This window comes from Saimiri boliviensis, chromosome 20, assembly GCF_048565385.1.
Source record: "Saimiri boliviensis isolate mSaiBol1 chromosome 20, mSaiBol1.pri, whole genome shotgun sequence".
Classification (NCBI taxonomy): Eukaryota; Metazoa; Chordata; class Mammalia; order Primates; family Cebidae; genus Saimiri; species Saimiri boliviensis.
The window spans coordinates 7,078,093-7,095,675 of NC_133468.1; the positions used below are offsets into that span (position 1 = coordinate 7,078,093).

General features: G+C 49.7%; 1 protein-coding gene across 10 annotated transcripts in view; it reads right to left on the reverse strand.

Annotated features, from left to right (window-relative positions):
* The window catches only part of NSD1 (nuclear receptor binding SET domain protein 1), a 170,710-nt gene extending 153,719 nt beyond the window's left edge, over positions 1-16,991 (reverse strand). The window contains exons 1-3 of one of the 10 annotated variants that reach the window (XM_074390577.1): positions 16,854-16,991; positions 13,578-13,691; positions 12,748-12,837 (exon numbers count right to left, since the gene is read on the reverse strand). In XM_074390577.1, the coding sequence (XP_074246678.1) occupies positions 12,748-12,837; positions 13,578-13,607 (120 nt within the window). In that variant the 5' untranslated portion in view covers positions 13,608-13,691; positions 16,854-16,991. Of the gene's footprint in view, positions 1-12,747; positions 13,703-14,528; positions 14,640-14,807; positions 15,034-15,617; positions 15,892-16,853 lie in introns of those variants that run through there. The other 9 variants (XM_039460553.2, XM_074390578.1, XM_074390575.1 and 6 more) reach the window with 9 other exon arrangements.
* Between the last annotated feature and the right edge of the window lie 592 nt (positions 16,992-17,583).

Here is a 17,583-nt window from a genome sequence, read left to right on the forward strand (position 1 = left end):
AGTTTCTATCAAGTAATTTTTTTTAATTAGGCAGGTATGATGGCATGGGTCTGTAGCCCCAACTACTCAGAAAGCTGAGGTAGGAGAGTCACTTTGACACAGGAGGTATAGGCTATAGTGAGTTGTGATCACACTACTGGACTCCAGCCTGGGCAACAGAGCGACACCCTATCTCAAAATAAAAAGGAGATCTTCTTACATGCTCATATGAAAAGATATTCTTAATGTATTAACCAAAAGGAAAAAGAGGTGTGTGTGGAGAAGACAGTTTCTAATAGAATATTAACAGTGTAATTGAGGGAATATATGAAAAGTGACAACAACGACAACAAAAAAATCAAAAGATTTTTATATTCCATTTTTGTCTGACTTTTCTAAATTAAAAATAATTCATGGAAATTTGAGATTACTTAAATTAGATTCATAAATAACTGTTCAATTATTATTATCCTATCACTAAATTTGAGAGACTGATCTCCTTTCAGTGGGCTCCCCTGAAAACCAGCGAGAATTACTGTAACATTTCTATCCAGGACAAAGGACAACCTGCAAAAAGCAACAATGTAATACACTTAAACCATCTAATAGCTGGAATACAGAAAATTGTTGATCCTATTGAACAAATTAAATTCTTCTGATTACCAAGCAAAAATAGGACAAATGCCCTAATTATTAATTAAAAATGGAAACTGTCAACAACAATTAATGTCTTTATCTTACTAATTAGCTTGGAAAAATAGAGAAAAAAAACAAAAACTCAGCCAAATGCAGTGACTCACTCCTGTGATCCCAGCACCTTCGGAGGCCAAGAGGCAAGGATCACTTGGTACCAGCCAGGAGCCAAGATTACACCACTGCACTCTAGCCTGGGTGACAGCACACAACTTTGTCTCAAAAGAAAAAAAAACGGCCGGGCGCGGTGGCTCAAGCCTGTAATCCCAGCACTTTGGGAGGCCGAGGTGGGTGGATCACAAGGTCAAGAGATCGAGACCATCCTGGTCAACATGGTGAAACCCCGTCTCTACTAAAAATACAAAACATTAGCTGGGCATGGTGGCGCGTGCCTGTAATCCCAGCTACTCAGGAGGCTGAGGCAGGAGAATTGCCTGAACCCAGGAGGCGGAGGTTGCGGTGAGCCGAGATCACGCCATTGCACTCCAGCCTGGGTAACAAGAGCGAAACTCTGTCTCAAAAAAAAAAAAAAAAAAAAAAAAGAAAAAAAAACTTGGCCGGGCGCGGTGGCTCAAGCCTGTAATCCCAGCACTTTGGGAGGCCGAGGCGGGTGGATCACGAGGTCGAGAGATCGAGACCATCCTGGTCAACATGGTGAAACCCCGTCTCTACTAAAAATACAAAAAATCAGCTGGGCATGGTGGCGCGCGCCTGTAGTCCCAGCTTCTCAGGAGGCTGAGGCAGGAGAATTGCCTGAACCCAGGAGGCGGAGGTTGCGGTGAGCCGAGATCGCGCCATTGCACTCCAGCCTGGGTAACAAGAGCGAAACTCCGTCTCAAAGAAAAAAAAAAAAGAAAAAAAAAAAAACTTGCCGGGCGCGGTGGCTCAAGCCTGTAATCCCAGCACTTTGGGAGGCTGAGGCGGGCGGATCACGAGGTCAAGAGATCGAGACCATCCTGGTCAACATGGTGAAACCCTGTCTCTACTAAAAATACAAAAAATTAGCTGGGCATGGTGGCACGTGCCTGTAATTCCAGCTTCTCAGGAGGCTGAGGCAGGAGAATTGCCTGAACCCAGGAGGCGGAGGTTGCGGTGAGCCGAGATCGCGCCATTGCACTCCAGCCTGGGTAACAAGAGCGAAACTCCGTCTCAAAAAAAAGGAAAAAAAAAGAAAAAAAGACTCAAAAATAACTTCCTTAAAATTCACAACTCCAAAGGTACATTTGGTTCTTGGCAGGCAGTAACAGGCAGCACTTACTGCATACCTACTTCAAGATTAGCACTTGAAGTAGGTAATATAAATAATTCATATAAATAATTATTTATATAAATAATTCATATAAATTATCTTGTGGCATGGCCAGGCATATAAATTATCTGTCATGGCCTGTGATCCCAGCACTTTGGGAGGCTGAGGCACATAGATCACCTGAGATCAGGAGCTCAAGACCAGCCTGGCCAAGATAATGAAACCCCATCTCTACTAAAAATACAAAACTAGCTGGACATGGTGGTGCACACCTGTAATCCTAGCTACTTGGGAGGCTGAGGCAAGAGAATCACTTGAACCTAGGAGGTGGAGGTTCCAGTAAGACAAGATCCTGCCACTGCACTCCAGCCTAGGCAACAGAGTGAGACTCGGTCTTAAAAAAAAAATTATCTTGCCGGGTGCGGTGGCTCACACCTGTAATCCCAGCACTTTGGGAGGCCGAGGCGGGTGGATCACGAGGTCAAGAGATCGAGACCATCCTGGTCAACATGGTGAAACTCCGTCTCTACTAAAAACACAAAAAATTAGCTGGGCATGGTGGTGCGTGCCTGTAGTCCCAGCTACTCAGGAGGCTGAGACAGGAGAATTGCCTGAACCCAGGAGGCGGAGGTTGCGGTGAGCCGAGATCATGCCATTGCACTCCAGCCTGCATAACAAGAGCGAAATTCCGTCTCAAAAAAAAAAAAAAAAAAAAAATTATCTTGTGTCATCGATTCAAGAACTCTCTAAGGGTACTAGCCCTAATTTAGAGGTGAAGAACTGGGCCTCAGAGACATTAAGGGACTTCTTCCACTAAACAGGTAGTGCACTGCGCATTCAGAGATGTCCAATCAAAAATTATTATAATTTATTATCCTTGGCCAGGTGCGGTGGCTCACACCTGTAATCTCAGCACTTGAGGAGGCCAAGGCGGGCAGATCACATGGTCAGGAGTTCAAGATCAACGTGACCAACATGGTGAAACCCCATCTCTACTAAAAATACAAAAATTATTCAGGCATGGTGGCACGCCCCTATAATCCTAGCTACTCAGGAGGCTGAGGCAGGAGAATCGCTTGAACCCAGGAGACAGAGGCTATAGAGAGCCAAGACTGGGACACTGCACTCTAACCTGGAAGACAGAGCAAAACTCCGCCTCAAAAAAAAAAAAATTTATTATCCTTAATTAGGAGAGCGAAACTTGAAAATGGAGGAAACAAAATGCATGAGATATTAGAAAGCTCAAATTCAAAAAGCCTTAGAAATTGAGTACATGAAATTGAGTACATGAGGAAATGAAGGAAAAAAAACCAACTGACCCGAAGTTATAGAAATCTGGTGCACTGAAAATTATGAAGGCAGACAATCCACTCATTACCTTCCTACCTAAAATGTACTCCCCTTCCGAAACTGTATCTCTGTAATAGCATCATTCATTCATTAACTCAGTATGTCCCCATTAAAAAGAAGGCACCATGCTATACACTGTTAAGATGCAAAGATGAGCCAAGCGCAGTGGCTCACACCTGTAGTCCCAGCATTTTGAGATACCGAGGTGGGTGGATCACGAGGTCAAGAGTTCAATACCAACCTGGCCAACATGGTGAAACCCTGTCTACTTAAAATACAAAAAAGGGCCAGGCTCAAGCCTATAATCCCAGCACTTTGGGAGGCTGAGGCAGGTGGATCATGAGGTCAAGAGATCGAGACCAGCCTGGTCAACATGGTGAAATCCCATCCCTACCAAAAATACAAAAATTAGCTGGGCATGGTGGCGCACACCTGTAGTCCCAGCTACTCGAGAGGCTGAGGCAGGAGAATTGCTTGAATCCAGGAGGCAGAGGTTGCGGTGAGCAGAGATCACGCCATTGCACTCCAGCCTGGATAACAAGAACGAAACTCCGTCTCAAAAAAATAAAATAAAATAAAATAAAATACAGGCCGGGCGTAGTGGCTCATGCCTGTAATCCAAGCACTTTGGAGGCCAAGGCGGGCCGATCACCTGAGGTCGGGAGTTCAAGACCAGCCTGACCAACATGGTGAAACTCCATCTTAAAAAAAAAAAAATAATAATAATTAATAAAAAAATAGGGGCCGGGCATGGTGGCTCAAGCCTGTAATCCTAGCACTTTGGGAGGCCGAGGCGGGTAGATCACGAGGTCAAGAGATCAAGACCATCCTGGTCAACATGGTGAAACCCCGTCTCTACTAAAAATACAAAAAAATTAGCTGGGCATGGTGGCGCGTGCCTGTAATCCCAGCTACTCAGGAGGCTGAGACAGAAGAATTGCCTGAACCCAGGAGGAGGAGGTTGCGGTGAGCCGAGATCGCACCATCGCACTCCAGCCTGGGTAACAAGAGCAAAACTCCGTCTCAAAAAAAATAAAAATAAAAAAATAAAATAAAATACAAAAAAAATCAGCAGGGCTTGGTGGTATATGCTTGTAATCCCAGCTTCTTGGAAGGCTGAGGCAGAATTGCTTGAACCTGGGAGGCGGAGGTTGCAGTGAGCCGAGATTGTGCCATTGCACTCCAGCCTGGGCGACAGAGCGAGACTCTGCCTCAGGAGAGGGAAAAAAAAAAAAAAAAAAAAAAAAAAGGATGCAAAGATGAATCTGACCAGGAGACTAAAGGCATGAACGAGGGACCATTAAGAGTTCAGTTTGGCTGAACCCAGGGTACACAAGGCTCTAGCATAAGATTTGGAAAGGTCAGGACAAGGTCCTATAGAAAAGGGACACTGGATTTGGGCTTTATTTGTTAAGAAAATGAGGTGCGAAGCATTTAAGTCACAAATTTTAGTATATGTGCTGCCGAAGCGAGCACTAAGTTACAAATTTAAGCAGAGACCTAGTATTTCTCATTTTAGAAGGCGGAAGTAATGTTACACAGAACAGACTAGAGGGAAAGACTAAATGAAAACCAACAATAAAGACTTCATAGAAAAATGAATAAAGGAAGAAACTGAGGGCAGCTGTAAAGCTTTGTAATAGTAAAAACATTCAATTATACAGCATGGTAATATAAGCCTATCTTTACACTTTTATCTCCTGACAACCCCACTCCTCCCAGATAGCTAGCCAAGAATTTCTGGCCACTTGCATGTGCTATTACCTCTTACTGGTACGTCTCTGCTCAAACTATAAATAACCACTCTGTGAAGTCCTCCCTGATTACTCCAGGCATGCCTTCCTCCACACTCCCAAAGTACTGCATACATAACACCTACCAGACCATTTAGTATTCTGTATTGTCATTGTTTATGCTAGTTTTTACCACACAGTGAAGTTCCTTAAAAGCAGACTATCTCTTTCCTTCTTTTCATTTTTTAAATTTATTATTATACTGGCAGTGCCTGGCTCAGGAGGTACTCAAATGTGTTTTAATCATTTAAATCAATAAGTGATTGCAAGGTTTCCAGCTTTAAGAATAGGATAACAATGTCATAATGAACACAGAAGTAAATACATGTTTGGCAATAAAAGAGATGGGTTCAAAATGGAAATAATAGGCTGGGCACAGTGGCTTACGCCTGTAATCCCAGCACTTTGGGAGGCAGAGGTAGGTAGATCACTTGAGGTAAGGAGTTTGAGACCAGCTTGGCCAACATGGTGAAACCTTGTCTCTACTAAAACTACAAAAACTAGCCAGGCATGGCAGCAGGTGCCTGTAGTCCCTGCTATTCAGGAGGCTGAAGCAGGAGAATCACTTAAACCTGAAAGGCAAAGGTTGCAGTGAGCAGAGATCGCACCACTGTACTCCAGCCTGGGCGACAGAGCAAGATCCTGTCTCAAAAAAAAGGGGTGGTGAGGCATGTGTGATGGCTCTCGACTGTAATCCCAGCACTTGGGGAAGCCAAGGCAGACGGATCACAAGGTCAGGAGTTCGAGACCAGCCTGGCCAACTTGGTGAAACCCCGTCTCTACTAAAGATACAAAAAATTAGCTGGGCATGGTGGTATGTGCCTGTAATTCCAGCTACTTGGGAGGCTAAGGCAGGAGAATTGCTTGAACCCAGGAGGCAGAGGTTGCAGTGAGCTAAGATCACACCACTGCACTCCAGCCTGGACAACAGAGCAAGAATCCATCTTTTCTTTTTTTTTGAGACAGTCTTGCTCTGTCACCAGGCTGTAGTGCAATGGTGCAATCTCGGCTCACTGCAACCTCCGCCTCCTGGGTTCAAGCAATTCTTCCATCTCAGCCTCCCGAGTAGCTGAGACCACAGGTGTGTGCCACCACGCCTGGCTAATTTTTGTATTTTTAGTAGAGACGGGGTTTCACCATGTTGGCCAGGATGATCTGGTGACCTCGTGATCCGCCCACCTCAGCCTCCCAAAGTGCTGGGATTACAGGTGTGAGCCACCGCACCCGGCAAGAATCTGTCTTAAAAAACAAAACAAGGCCGGGCGTGGTGGCTCAAGCCTGTAATCCCAGCACTTTGGGAGGCCGAGGCGGGTGGATCACGAGGTCAAGAGATCGAGACCATCCTGTTCAACATGGTGAAACCCCGCCTCTACTAAAAATACAAAACATTAGCTGGGCGTGGTGGCGCGTGCCTGTAATCCCAGCTACTCAGGAGGCTGAGGCAGGAGAATTGCCTGAACCCAGGAGGCGGAGGTTGTGGTGAGCCGAGATCGCACCATTGCACTCCAGCCTGGGCAACAAGAGCGAAACTCCGTCTCAAAAAAAAAAAAAAAAAAAAAAAACAAAACAGCCGGGCCCGGTGGCTCATGCCTGTAATCCTAGCACTTTGGGAGGCCAAGGTGGGTGAATCACCTGAGGTCAGGAGTTCAAGACGAGCCTTGCCATCATGGTGAAACCCCATTTTGGAAAAAAAAAAAAAAAAAAACGCTGGACGCGGTGGCTCACACCTGTAATCCTAGCACTTTGGGAAGCCAAGGTGGGTGGATCACCCAAGGTCAGGAGTTCAAGACCAGCCTGGCCATCATGGTGAAACCCCATCTTTAGGAAAAAAAAAAAAAAACCACCACCAAAGAAAAAAAAAACAAGGTCACCCAGCAAGAAGGAGCAAGTCGGACAGAGAGCAGAACCTCAGGTGAGTGAGATCAATTTTCCTCTAAGATGGCTAAGAAGGGAGTAGAAAATTGTAGGATGATGGATAGAGAAGAGGAAGGAGTCTCTGAGGAATCATTTTTGTCTTAGGCAGCAAAACTATAGGCCTCAGACATCATCTGCCCTCACCTCTCTCCATTATCAAATCCAGACTCCAATCTTTGCCTCCAGGTCAGATAGCGCCAAAAGAGCTGCCAATTTTCTCCCTTTGAAATAATCTTTCAGATTTACCCCCTTACTTTTGAGTACTGACTGTGCTCAAGTTTTTATTTTATTTATTTATTTATTTTTCGAGAGACAGAATCTCATTATGTTGCCTGGGCTGGAGTGCAGTGGCTATTTACAGGAGCGATCATAGCTCACTGCAGCCTCAAGCAATCCTCCTGCCTCAGCCTCCCGAGTAGCTAGGACTACAGGCACATGCCACTGGGCCAATTCTTAAGTCCTAATTACTATTCTCAACAGACACTACATCCTAACCCTGCCTCTAATCTCCCCTAGTCCAAGTCTTCCAAACAGATTTCACATCACTTCTCAGCTAAAATCTCTCGGCTGCCAGTTCCTACCACATCAATATCAAATGCTTCAGTCTGGATTTCTAGGCCTTATTACATAACTATATCCATCCTATCCAAGGAATCTCCAGCAAGTATCCTCTGAAAATGCCATGCTCATTTAATTCTCCACATCCAAAGCCCCCAGCCTGTCTCAACAACAACTCAAAGCACAAAGGCTTTGTACACTGGGAGGAATTAGAAGATATCAACCCAATTAAATATAAATGGATCAGGTCAGGATTATAAATTGTATTGACAATCACTTTACTTCACTGTATGCAGAGAAAATAAGAGCACATGAGGGTAAACCGAAGAGGCTATGCATTTGTGACAACATGCAAACAGTCCACTTAGAAGTAGATACAGGAGGCGAGCGAGAAAAAAAAAATAGAAGTCGATACATAAAATAACAGAAAATATGTCCCTGATCTTTCTCTAATTCTAGACAGGAAGTCCCTAATAACTACTCTCACCCACTGCCAAGAGAATTTTCTCTTTTTTTTTTTAACAGTCTTGCTCTGTTGCCCAGGCTGGAATGCAGTGGTTTGATCATGGCTCACTGTAGCTTCAAACTTCTGGGCTCAAGGGATCCAACTGCTGCCTCAGCCTCCTGAGTAGCTGGGACTACAGCTATACCACCATATCCAGCTGAATATAGAGACAGGATGGATCTCACTATGTTGCCCAGGCTAGTCTCCAACTCTGAGCCTCAAGCAATCCTCTCCTTGGCCTCCCAACTTGTTAGGATTACAGGTGTTCGCCACCAAGCCCAGCCAAGATTACAGACCAAAAGGGACAAAGAGCAATTTGCTAAGGATTTTCTAAAATTACCAGCAGAGTATCTATATCTACTGCATCAATAAGTTAAATCAACTGTGAACAGGCTGAATACATCAGTATTTTATGACTACATAAAAGTTATTTTTAATTACACTTGTTTACCTAACTTTGCATTCTAAGATTGACCTCACTTTTTTTTTTTTTTTTTGAAGACTCTCTTGCTCTATTGCCCAGGCTGCAGTGCAGTGGCGTGATCTCAGCTCATTGCAATATCCACCTCCTGGGTTCAAGCGATTCTCCTGCCTCAGCCTCCCAAGTAGCTGGGATTACAGGTGCCTGCCACCACATCCAGCTAATTTTTGCATTTTTAGTAGCAACAGGGTTTCACCATGTTGTCCAGGACGATCTCAAAACGTCTGACCTCAAGTGATTCACCCACCTTGGCCTCCCAAAGTGCTGGGATTATACACATGAGCCACCGCCCCCGGCTTCACCTCACTTTTTAAGTCCTCAGTTTAAGGTCAGGTGCAGTGGCCCACACCTGTAATCCTAGCACTTTGGGAGGCCAAAGCAGGTAGATCACCTGAGGTTAGGAGTTAAGAGACCAGCCTGGCCAATGTGATGAAACCCCATGTCTACTAAAAACACACAAATTAGCCAGGGATGGTGGTGCGCACCTGTAATTCCAGCTACTCAGGAGGCTGAGGCAGGAGAATCAATTGAACCCAGGAGGTAGAGGTTGCAGTAAGCTGAGATTGTGCCACTGCACTCCAGCCTGGACAACTACGGCAAAACTCTGTCTCAAAAAAAAAAAAGTTCTCAGTTTAAAAATATCAAAGACAGCCAGGCGCGGTGGCTCAAGCCTGTAATCCCAGCACTTTGGGAGGGAGAGGCGGGTGGATCACGAGGTCAAGAGATTGAGACCATCCTGGTCAACATGGAGAAACCCCATCTCTACTAAAAATACAAAAAATTAGCTGGGCATGGTGGCGCGTGCCTGTGATCCCAGCTACTCAGGAGGCTGAGGCAAGAGAATTGCCTGAACCCAGGAGGCGGAGGTTGCGGTGAGCCGAGATCGCGCCATTGCACTCCAGCCTGGGTAACAAGAGCGAAACTCCGTCTCAAAAAAAAAAAAAAAAAAAAAAAAGACAAAAATAAAAGCAATAGATTTCAACCACAACTTTGAACCAAAGTCCTAAAATAATAAATTAGGGAATGGGTATAGTGGCTAACGCCTGTAATCCCAGCACTGGGAGGCCAAGGTAGCCGATCACCTAAGGTCAGCAGTTCGAGACCAGCCTGGCCAACATGGTGAAACCTCGTCTCTAACAAAAACACAAAAATTAGTCGAGCGTGGTGGTGCACACCTGTAGTCCCACCTACTTGGGAGGCTGAGGCAGGAGAATTGATTGAACTGAGGAGGAGGAGGTTGAAGTGAGCCAAGATCATGCCACTACACTCCAGCCTGGGCAACAGAGCAACACTATCTCAAAAAAGCAAATAAATAAAATAAATAAATAAAAGTAAATAAACTACATACTTGCTTCTTCAAGCTCATAAAGTATTTGAACAATTTCAATTTCTCCCTGAAAAAATGAAAATTTCTACCTTTATACATTTACTAACTCCCATTTTAGACATGTAAACTACTATCTTAAGGCTCCAATATTTCCAGGTTTCTTTGTTGTTGTTGATGTTGTTGTTTGAGACAGAGTTTCACTCTTGTCTTCCAGGCTGGAATGCAATGACATGATCTCAGCTCACTGCAACCTGGGCCTCCTGGATTCAATTGATTCTCCTTCCTCAGCCCCCCAAGTAGCTGGAATTACAGGTGCCCACCAGTACACCTGGCTAATTTTTGTATTTTTGTAGAGATGGGGTTTCACCATGATGGCCAGGCTGGGCTCGAACTCCTAACCTCAGGTGATCTACCCGACTCAGCCTCCTGAAGAGCTGAGATTACAGGCGTCAGCCACCAGGCCCGGCCTTCAGTTGTTTTTAATAGAACCAATAGTCCACTAACATCTCTTTGATGAGAAACAGATTTATAGTTCTATTTGTATGCTTCTAGAGAAACATCTATCTCCATTCTCATATTTAAATTTATGTGAGAAAACAAAGACAAAACAATATATGTAAAATAAATTTCAATGTGAACCCAAGAAAAAGGATTTGTCTGAGCTGCGAACAGGTTTTCATAACAGCCTATCCACCCTAATATGTAGGACAAAACAAACTCAAGATAGCCACTTCAACAAAATTTTTAAATCTGCAATTGCCAAGTAAGAAATCAAGGAGTACTAAGGCACAATTAAGATAGGAATCAGGGCCGGGCACGGTGGCTCAAGCCTGTAATCCCAGCACTTTGGGAGGCCGAGGCGGGTGGATCACGAGGTCGAGAGTTCGAGACCATCCTGGTCGACATGGTGAAACCCCGTCTCTACTAAAAATACAAAAAATCAGCTGGGCATGGTGGCGTGTGCCTGTAATCCCAGCTGCTCGGGAGGCTGAGGCAGGAGAATTGCCTGAACCCAGGAGGCGGAGGTTGCGGTGAGCCAAGATGGTGCCATTGCACTCCAGCCTGGGTAACAAGAGCGAAACTCCGTCTCAAAAAAAAAAAAATAAAAATAAAAAAAATAAAAAGATAGGAATCAACAGAAACAAAACTGACACACCCACATTCTCCCTCTGTAACTTTTTTTTTTTGTTTGTGTTTGTTTTTGTTTTTGTTTTGTTTTGTTTTGTTTTTGAGATGGAGTTTCGCTCTTGTTACCCAGGCTGGAGTGCAATGGCGCGATTTCGGCTCACCGCAACCTCCACCTCCTGGGTTCAGGCAATTCTCCTGCCTCAGCCTCCTGAGTAGCTGGGATTACAGGCACGAGCCACCGTGCCCAGCTAATTTTTTGTATTTTTAGTAGAGACGGGGTTTCACCATGTTGACCAGGATGGTCTTGATCTCTCGACCTCGTGATCCACCCGCCTCGGCCTCCCAAAGTGCTGGGATTACAGGCTTGAGCCATCGCGCCCGGCCCCTCCCTCTGTAACTTTAAAGAACAGCAGGGATATATGGTAAAGTAAATGTTTAATGAACTCGAAATAATCACATACCATAGAAGTTTTTCCTGTAAAAACTTACATGGTATTTCTGAGACATTTTTTGGCCAAAAAAATTCCTTTTTGGTAGTATTACCACTGGTGACCACAACAATGTGTTTGGGCAGAAACAAAATCAGTATCAAATATTAATATTTAAAGCTGAAGGAATCTTACAGCAATCAAGTACTTTCAGAATTTAGAGACAATAAAATGAGGCTGAGAAGTGAACTAATCATTTAGCTAGAAGTCAAGAAAGTCTGCAAAGCTCAAATAAAAACAAACGTTATCATTTATCACCCTCTAGCAATACTTGACAGCATTACTGAAAACAGCAACTCAAATAAGATACTCTCCATTTCTATACACACAAAATATATACGTATCAAACACACATACACACTTCAAAATCTGAAACTACTGTGGTTCTAGCTGATGCAAGAGGACTGAATGATCCCAGGAGTTCGACGCCAGCCTGGACAACATGGTGAAGCCACTCTCTAAACAATAAATAAATTTAAAACTTTGTCTTAGTTAGGGTTCTGTTAAAAATAAAATAAAATGAAACTAGAAATAGCTCAAGAGCTAATGGTGATACAAAAATTAGCCGGGAATGGTGAATACCAGCTACTCAAGAGGGTGAGGAAGGAGAATCACTTGAACCCAGGAGGCAGAGGTTGCAGTGAACAACCACTGTACTCCAGCCTGGACAAGAGCAAGACTCCATCTCAACAACAACAAAAAAGGCCTAATGGTGGCAGTTATCAAAAGCAAAGGATGCTATACCTTCACAACAGGTAGTTCAGAAAAACTAGTCTAATTTAGATTTTGACAAATGTCTAAGAAAACCTCATGTTAGCTACTTTAATCTGTGCTCAAAATGCACTTCAACCTGAAGCAAGAGTCAAGTCATCAAGTGAAAAACTAATCTGCCACGTACAGCAATAGAATTCCAAGTACTGAATTGGTTCACCTGCATTCATGACACTGGCAGGCCAAAACCCACCGTTTTTTTTTCTTAATCATATGTATACCACCATCCTGAGAAATTAAATCTGAACTCAATCGAATGCCCTTTAAAGCATTAGCCTGCTCTCAGTGGAGAGTTATTTGGAAAAGCTTAAAATAACCAAACTCATACAATAGAGATAAATTTAAAAATCAAAGCAAAATTTTGCCCAAAAGCTTATGATTAGCAATAGGATTTCAGCTGTGAACTGATACGCAACCAAAAACAAATTTGTTACAAGTTTCTCTTTAAGTGGCCTGTACATATACATATACATATACATATATATTTTAAGTTGTACCAAAAACTGCTTACAAATGGTAACTCCTGTGAAGTAGATGATGATGAAGTTCCAGGTAATTCTAGCATGTTTCCTAATGTACTGGTACAGGAGTCTGGATCATCCTGAAAAGATAAATTTATTGAGTTTAATTGCTCTTCTATCGTAACGTTTGTATCTCCTAGTGAAAAGGGGGCTGGGAGAAGGGCTGCTTTTTCATTGCTGCCGTCCACTTCATTTCTTTGCTTATTTTTCTGTGTTTCAGTCTGAGGAGCTAATGGCAAGAATGGCGATTTGACTGCACCGTGTCTACTCTCTGGTGTGCTGTCTTGTTCACTTCCCATGGCCACTTTTACACCATTCTCTGATTTAGTCTCATAATTGCAGGTGGCATTGGTCTGAGTTTCCTCAAAGATCTCCTCTATACTCTCCTCCTCTGTGACTGGCTGTTCTGGGTCCATTTCAGAATCTACATCTGCATCGTCCAGACAAGTAAAATTCTCAAAGTGCAGAAAGCCATTCTTGATAGTCTTTGTTACTTTTACCTGGAGTTCAGGGGAGTTATTACAAGAGGGTTCCTGTTTCATAGCAAGTGCTGTAGGACCACCAGGACTCAAGGAAGTGCAAACAATTGGCGTCTGAGCTCTTGAATCACTTTTTTCAGGGTCTTGAAAGGATTCTGATCCATCAGCAGACCCATTTAAATACTCTACATTGATCATGGAGGCCAAATCCTGTAGTCTCCGCAGTGGAATGTAACAAGATGGAGAATCTTGTCCATAAGCATTTTGGGATGTTCCACTGACAGTCGATAACTGCATAGTACACCCATTAAGTGGCTCAGAAAAATTGGATTGACCATTACCGAAAGGGCTGTCCTTGTCTTCAGGGGCATCTAAAATCACTGGATTGGAAATGGGCAGCAGACAATTTCTTCTGGGTAGTTCACAGGTCTGATCCATCCTGGGCCGGCATCAACCTGGAATCCAAAAGCACAGCAATTAATCTGAGTTAATAGGCCATCTGACTCGACTCTTCAAAATGGCAGCCACTTCAAGGCCTAGTGGCCTCTATTCCTTTCGGCTGTACTTCTATGGGCAGAAAAAGTTCCCCCGACTGGAGATGAAAAACCGGCCTCGGTGAGCCTCTGAAAACTCCATTTTCCTGAAGCCGGGCCGATCCTGCCACATAGAAACAGCCCGTCGCTCTTTCCTCCTCTGCAGACCGGTGGACACTTGGGCTGAACTAAAATTAAAACCCCTCTGGCAGTCAAAATTCCCAAATCTCAACAGGAATCGTCTTCCCCCCGACCCCCGCCAGGGGCTGATCAGCTGGATCTCTCCGAGGCAAAAGGCTGCGGGATCCGAGAGGGGCTCCCGGACCCCGCACAAAAAGGTGCCCCCCCCGGCTCGCTCGGGCGCAGCGGTCACAATAGCGCTGCACCCTGCGCCCAGCCAGCGCCGGAGCCTTCGCAGCGGCGGTGCGCAGGCCGCGGGCCAGCCGGCCGAGGCGGCGGCACCCCAGAGCTCGGCTTCCCGAACGCGGGCCTGCTGGGTCCGCGGCTGCAGCGCCCAGAGGCCGGGACGCGGCAGGGCGAGAAACCGAGGCGGCCGGCGGAGCCCAGTCAGGGCAGCGGCGGCGGCTACAGCTTGACAAACATGGCTGCTGCCGACGCCGCCGCCGCCTGCCCGGGCCGCGCTCCTTCCCGCAGCCGCGGCAGCGCCTCCCGGCCGAGCCGATCGCACTCATCAATATTCAGCAGGAAGCGAAGTTTGCTGCGGGAGGGCCGCCGGCCCCGCGCCCCGCAGCCTGCTACCTGAGGGGAGGCGGAGGCCGCGGCGCCCGCGGGCGGCCGGCGGGGCAAGGGCCGTGCCGGGAGGAAGTTCGCGGCAGCCCGGCCGCCTAGGCCTAAGCCGCGCTGGTAGTGATGGAGGAGGGGGAGCGGGCCCGCGGCCGCAGCGCCGCCGGCCACCAGCCCCGCGCCGCACCCGGCCCTCCCCGGAGCCCCTCACCTCACGGCCACCCCCATCTTCCCCGCCCGGCAGCCTCCTCCCTCCCTCTTCCTCGCGCCTGTCCGCCGCCCACCCCGGCGTACTAGTTACCGTGCCCCGCGCCCCCTCCCGGGCCAGCTGGGGGGAGGGGGTGACCCTCATTACACTGGGGTGCGAGCGGAGCGGTGGGGAGACAGCGGGGCCGCTCGCCGCACCCCCCTCCCCCCGCGTCTCTCTTCAGGGGAGAAGGCAGCGAGCGCGACCTGCCCCGGCCTATTCCGCCGCCGCCGCCTCCTCCTCCTCCTCACACCCCCACCGCGCGCGCCCCCGCGGCGGCGCGTGCGACCGAGCGCCTCGCGCCGGCCCGCGGCGGCTGGGCCCCGAGTGCGCGCGCACCCCTTCCCCCACCGAGCGCGCGCGCTCCCTCGCCTCGCTCTTCGGGGTTCAGGGCGGGTGAAGTCGGGCTGGCGAGCGCGCCGCCCAATCAGCGGAGCTGCCGCTGCCGCCCCCTCCCCTCCCCCTGCGTGCCCGCCCGCGGCCCGGGCCTACGGGCCGGCCCGGCTGCCCGGGCGGGGCCTGAGGCGGGCTCCCCGGGGGCCTCGCGCGCCTCCTCGGAGTGTCGGGGCCTGCGGGCGTCGTGGGTGGCATTCCGATCCCCTCACCTACCTCGGGGCTCAGCGCCGGCCTCGGGCCGCACGCGGCTACTGCACCCTACGCGTCTCGAACCCCGACCCAGGCGGCGCCTGGCCCGGCCGAGGCCTGTGCGATCTCCCCGCCAGCCCCGCTCCGGCCCGCGTCAGTCCCGGCCTCCATCTTAGGTTACAGCCCAGGCTCCCCATCCACTGGGCACCTGCCCTCAGCCAGCTGGGTTCGGCCCGAGGCCAAGGCAACCCCCCTCCTGCCGCAGGGCTCACCTGGGGGCTCGGGCTGGGGTCTTCGAGGCCTCAGGCCCCGAGGCGACGCGGCCGCAGGTGAACCCCCCTACCCGGCCGCACCCCAAACCCACACCACCACCACCACCACCACCACAGACCAAGCTGAGCAGGAAACAAAATGGAGGCAGCAGCTCGGGTCTGCCTCCCCGAGCCAAGCCTGTGCAGCCCCAGGGCTCCCTCCTGCCTCAGGCTCGACGCCCGCGAGGCAGAGTCTGGAAGGTCCCGGGCGCCGCGGGCAGCCGCCCTACAGCAGCGCAGACGGGCCGGGGACTCGGCCCTGCGGTGCCCACGGCCCCTCACCCACCACCCCTTCCCTTCCCCCTCCCCCCATCCCTCTCCCTCCCCCTGCCCGGCCGTGCGGGGTGAGCGGCTCCGGGGAGCCGGGTCGGGTTACCCGCCCGGGCACTGCTCGCCCAGCGTGGCCTCCGCGGGAGGACGAGGCCAGGCGACCCCAGCGCCGAGCCCACCCCCAGCACCGAGCCGGGCTGCAGCCTGACAGCGCGCCCGCACCTCGGCCTGCAGCCCTGCGGCCCCCGCCCGGGGAGGCCGCGTCCCCAGCCCGGGCCCGGCCGGGACGAGGCTCCCTCGCCACCCCCGGGCCCAAGGGTCCTCGCGGCCTCGGGCGGGGCGAGGGGATCGCCGGGGGAGGGGTCCTCTAGTCCCTGCACCTCCTCCCGCGCTTAGCCAGGGTCGGGGCCTGGCACTGGGGCTCGGGCAGCGGGCGCCGGCGGGCGTGGGTAGGTGCGTGCCCGCCTGGCTAGGGGCCGGGACGGGCCGCGCCTCGCACGCTGTGCGCTGCAGTTCTCGGCACCCAGGCAGATGGCCCTCTCGTGCCACCGCCGCCCAACGCGGGCCGCCTGCTCCGCAGCCCGGTTCCCCGGGGAGCGCGCGCCTCGCCCTTGAGGGCCGGGCATCTGGACCCCGGCGGAACTGCGCCGGGACGCGGGACGGCCCGGCTGGCCGGGACGAGCCCGCTGGCGCAGCCCTCGGCCGGGGGCGCCCTGCTGGCGGGCGCCTGGGACCTCACGGCCTGTATCCTGCACAGGTTCCGCGGCACCGACCTCACACTGCCGCGTGGCGTCCAATCCCCCACGACAGCGGAAGGGCAGGTCGGGGAACCCAAGCTGGGCCTGAACCTGCGGCTCCAGCCCCCCGGGTCCTTCCCCCAGCCCGGACCCCGTCGCCCCTGCGCTTGATCCCCAGCAAGAAGCTCACCTCAGGAGTTACCTGGTTCCCTAGGGCGCTAAGCGCATTTTCGCTGTTCAGAGAAAGCCAGACTCAACGGCCGTAAAAATTCCGCCTCCTCCAGAAAGCCTTCTGTGATTAGATTTGGAGTTAATTCCATCTCAAGCTGAGGGCGCCGCCCTCGAGGGCCACGTGACTACCATTCTTCCCATGTCTTAGTAAATGTGCGTAGTTATTGCCCCAATGGACTGTTTACTCAGTGCCTTCTGTTAACTTTGAGCCCACCTACGAGAAAGCCATTTTTGGCGTTGCGCTGTGTGACATCAGTGCTGGCTAGCTAGATTCCTTTCTTCCCCTGCCTTCACCCAGCGACTGGCCCAGCAGGCATGGAGCTCAGGAGGCTCTTGTCCTTCCGCTTTCCAAGGCCCACAGTCCAGTGATGGAGGCTCCCAAGTCAACAGGCCGTTAGCATATGTCTGCAAGTGCCAGATGCAGACCCTGCCAAGACAGCAAGTGGGCTTTGTTAGACTGAAAGCGCCCCCTGCAACGGGAATGAGGAGAGGGCTGTCACCTCAGGGAGGCTCCTTCTGTTGAAGAGTCTGAAGTGCCCTGAAGATTTCCAGGTGCAATGTCAGGTTGGCAGTTGTCTATGTGCTGGGACCAACCAGAGACAACCAGAGGAAAGTCCGGTCTGCACGCCAGGGGCCTTCCCTACAAGGGCCAGTCCTTTGTTCTGCTAGAGTCACCTACTCTGCTAATC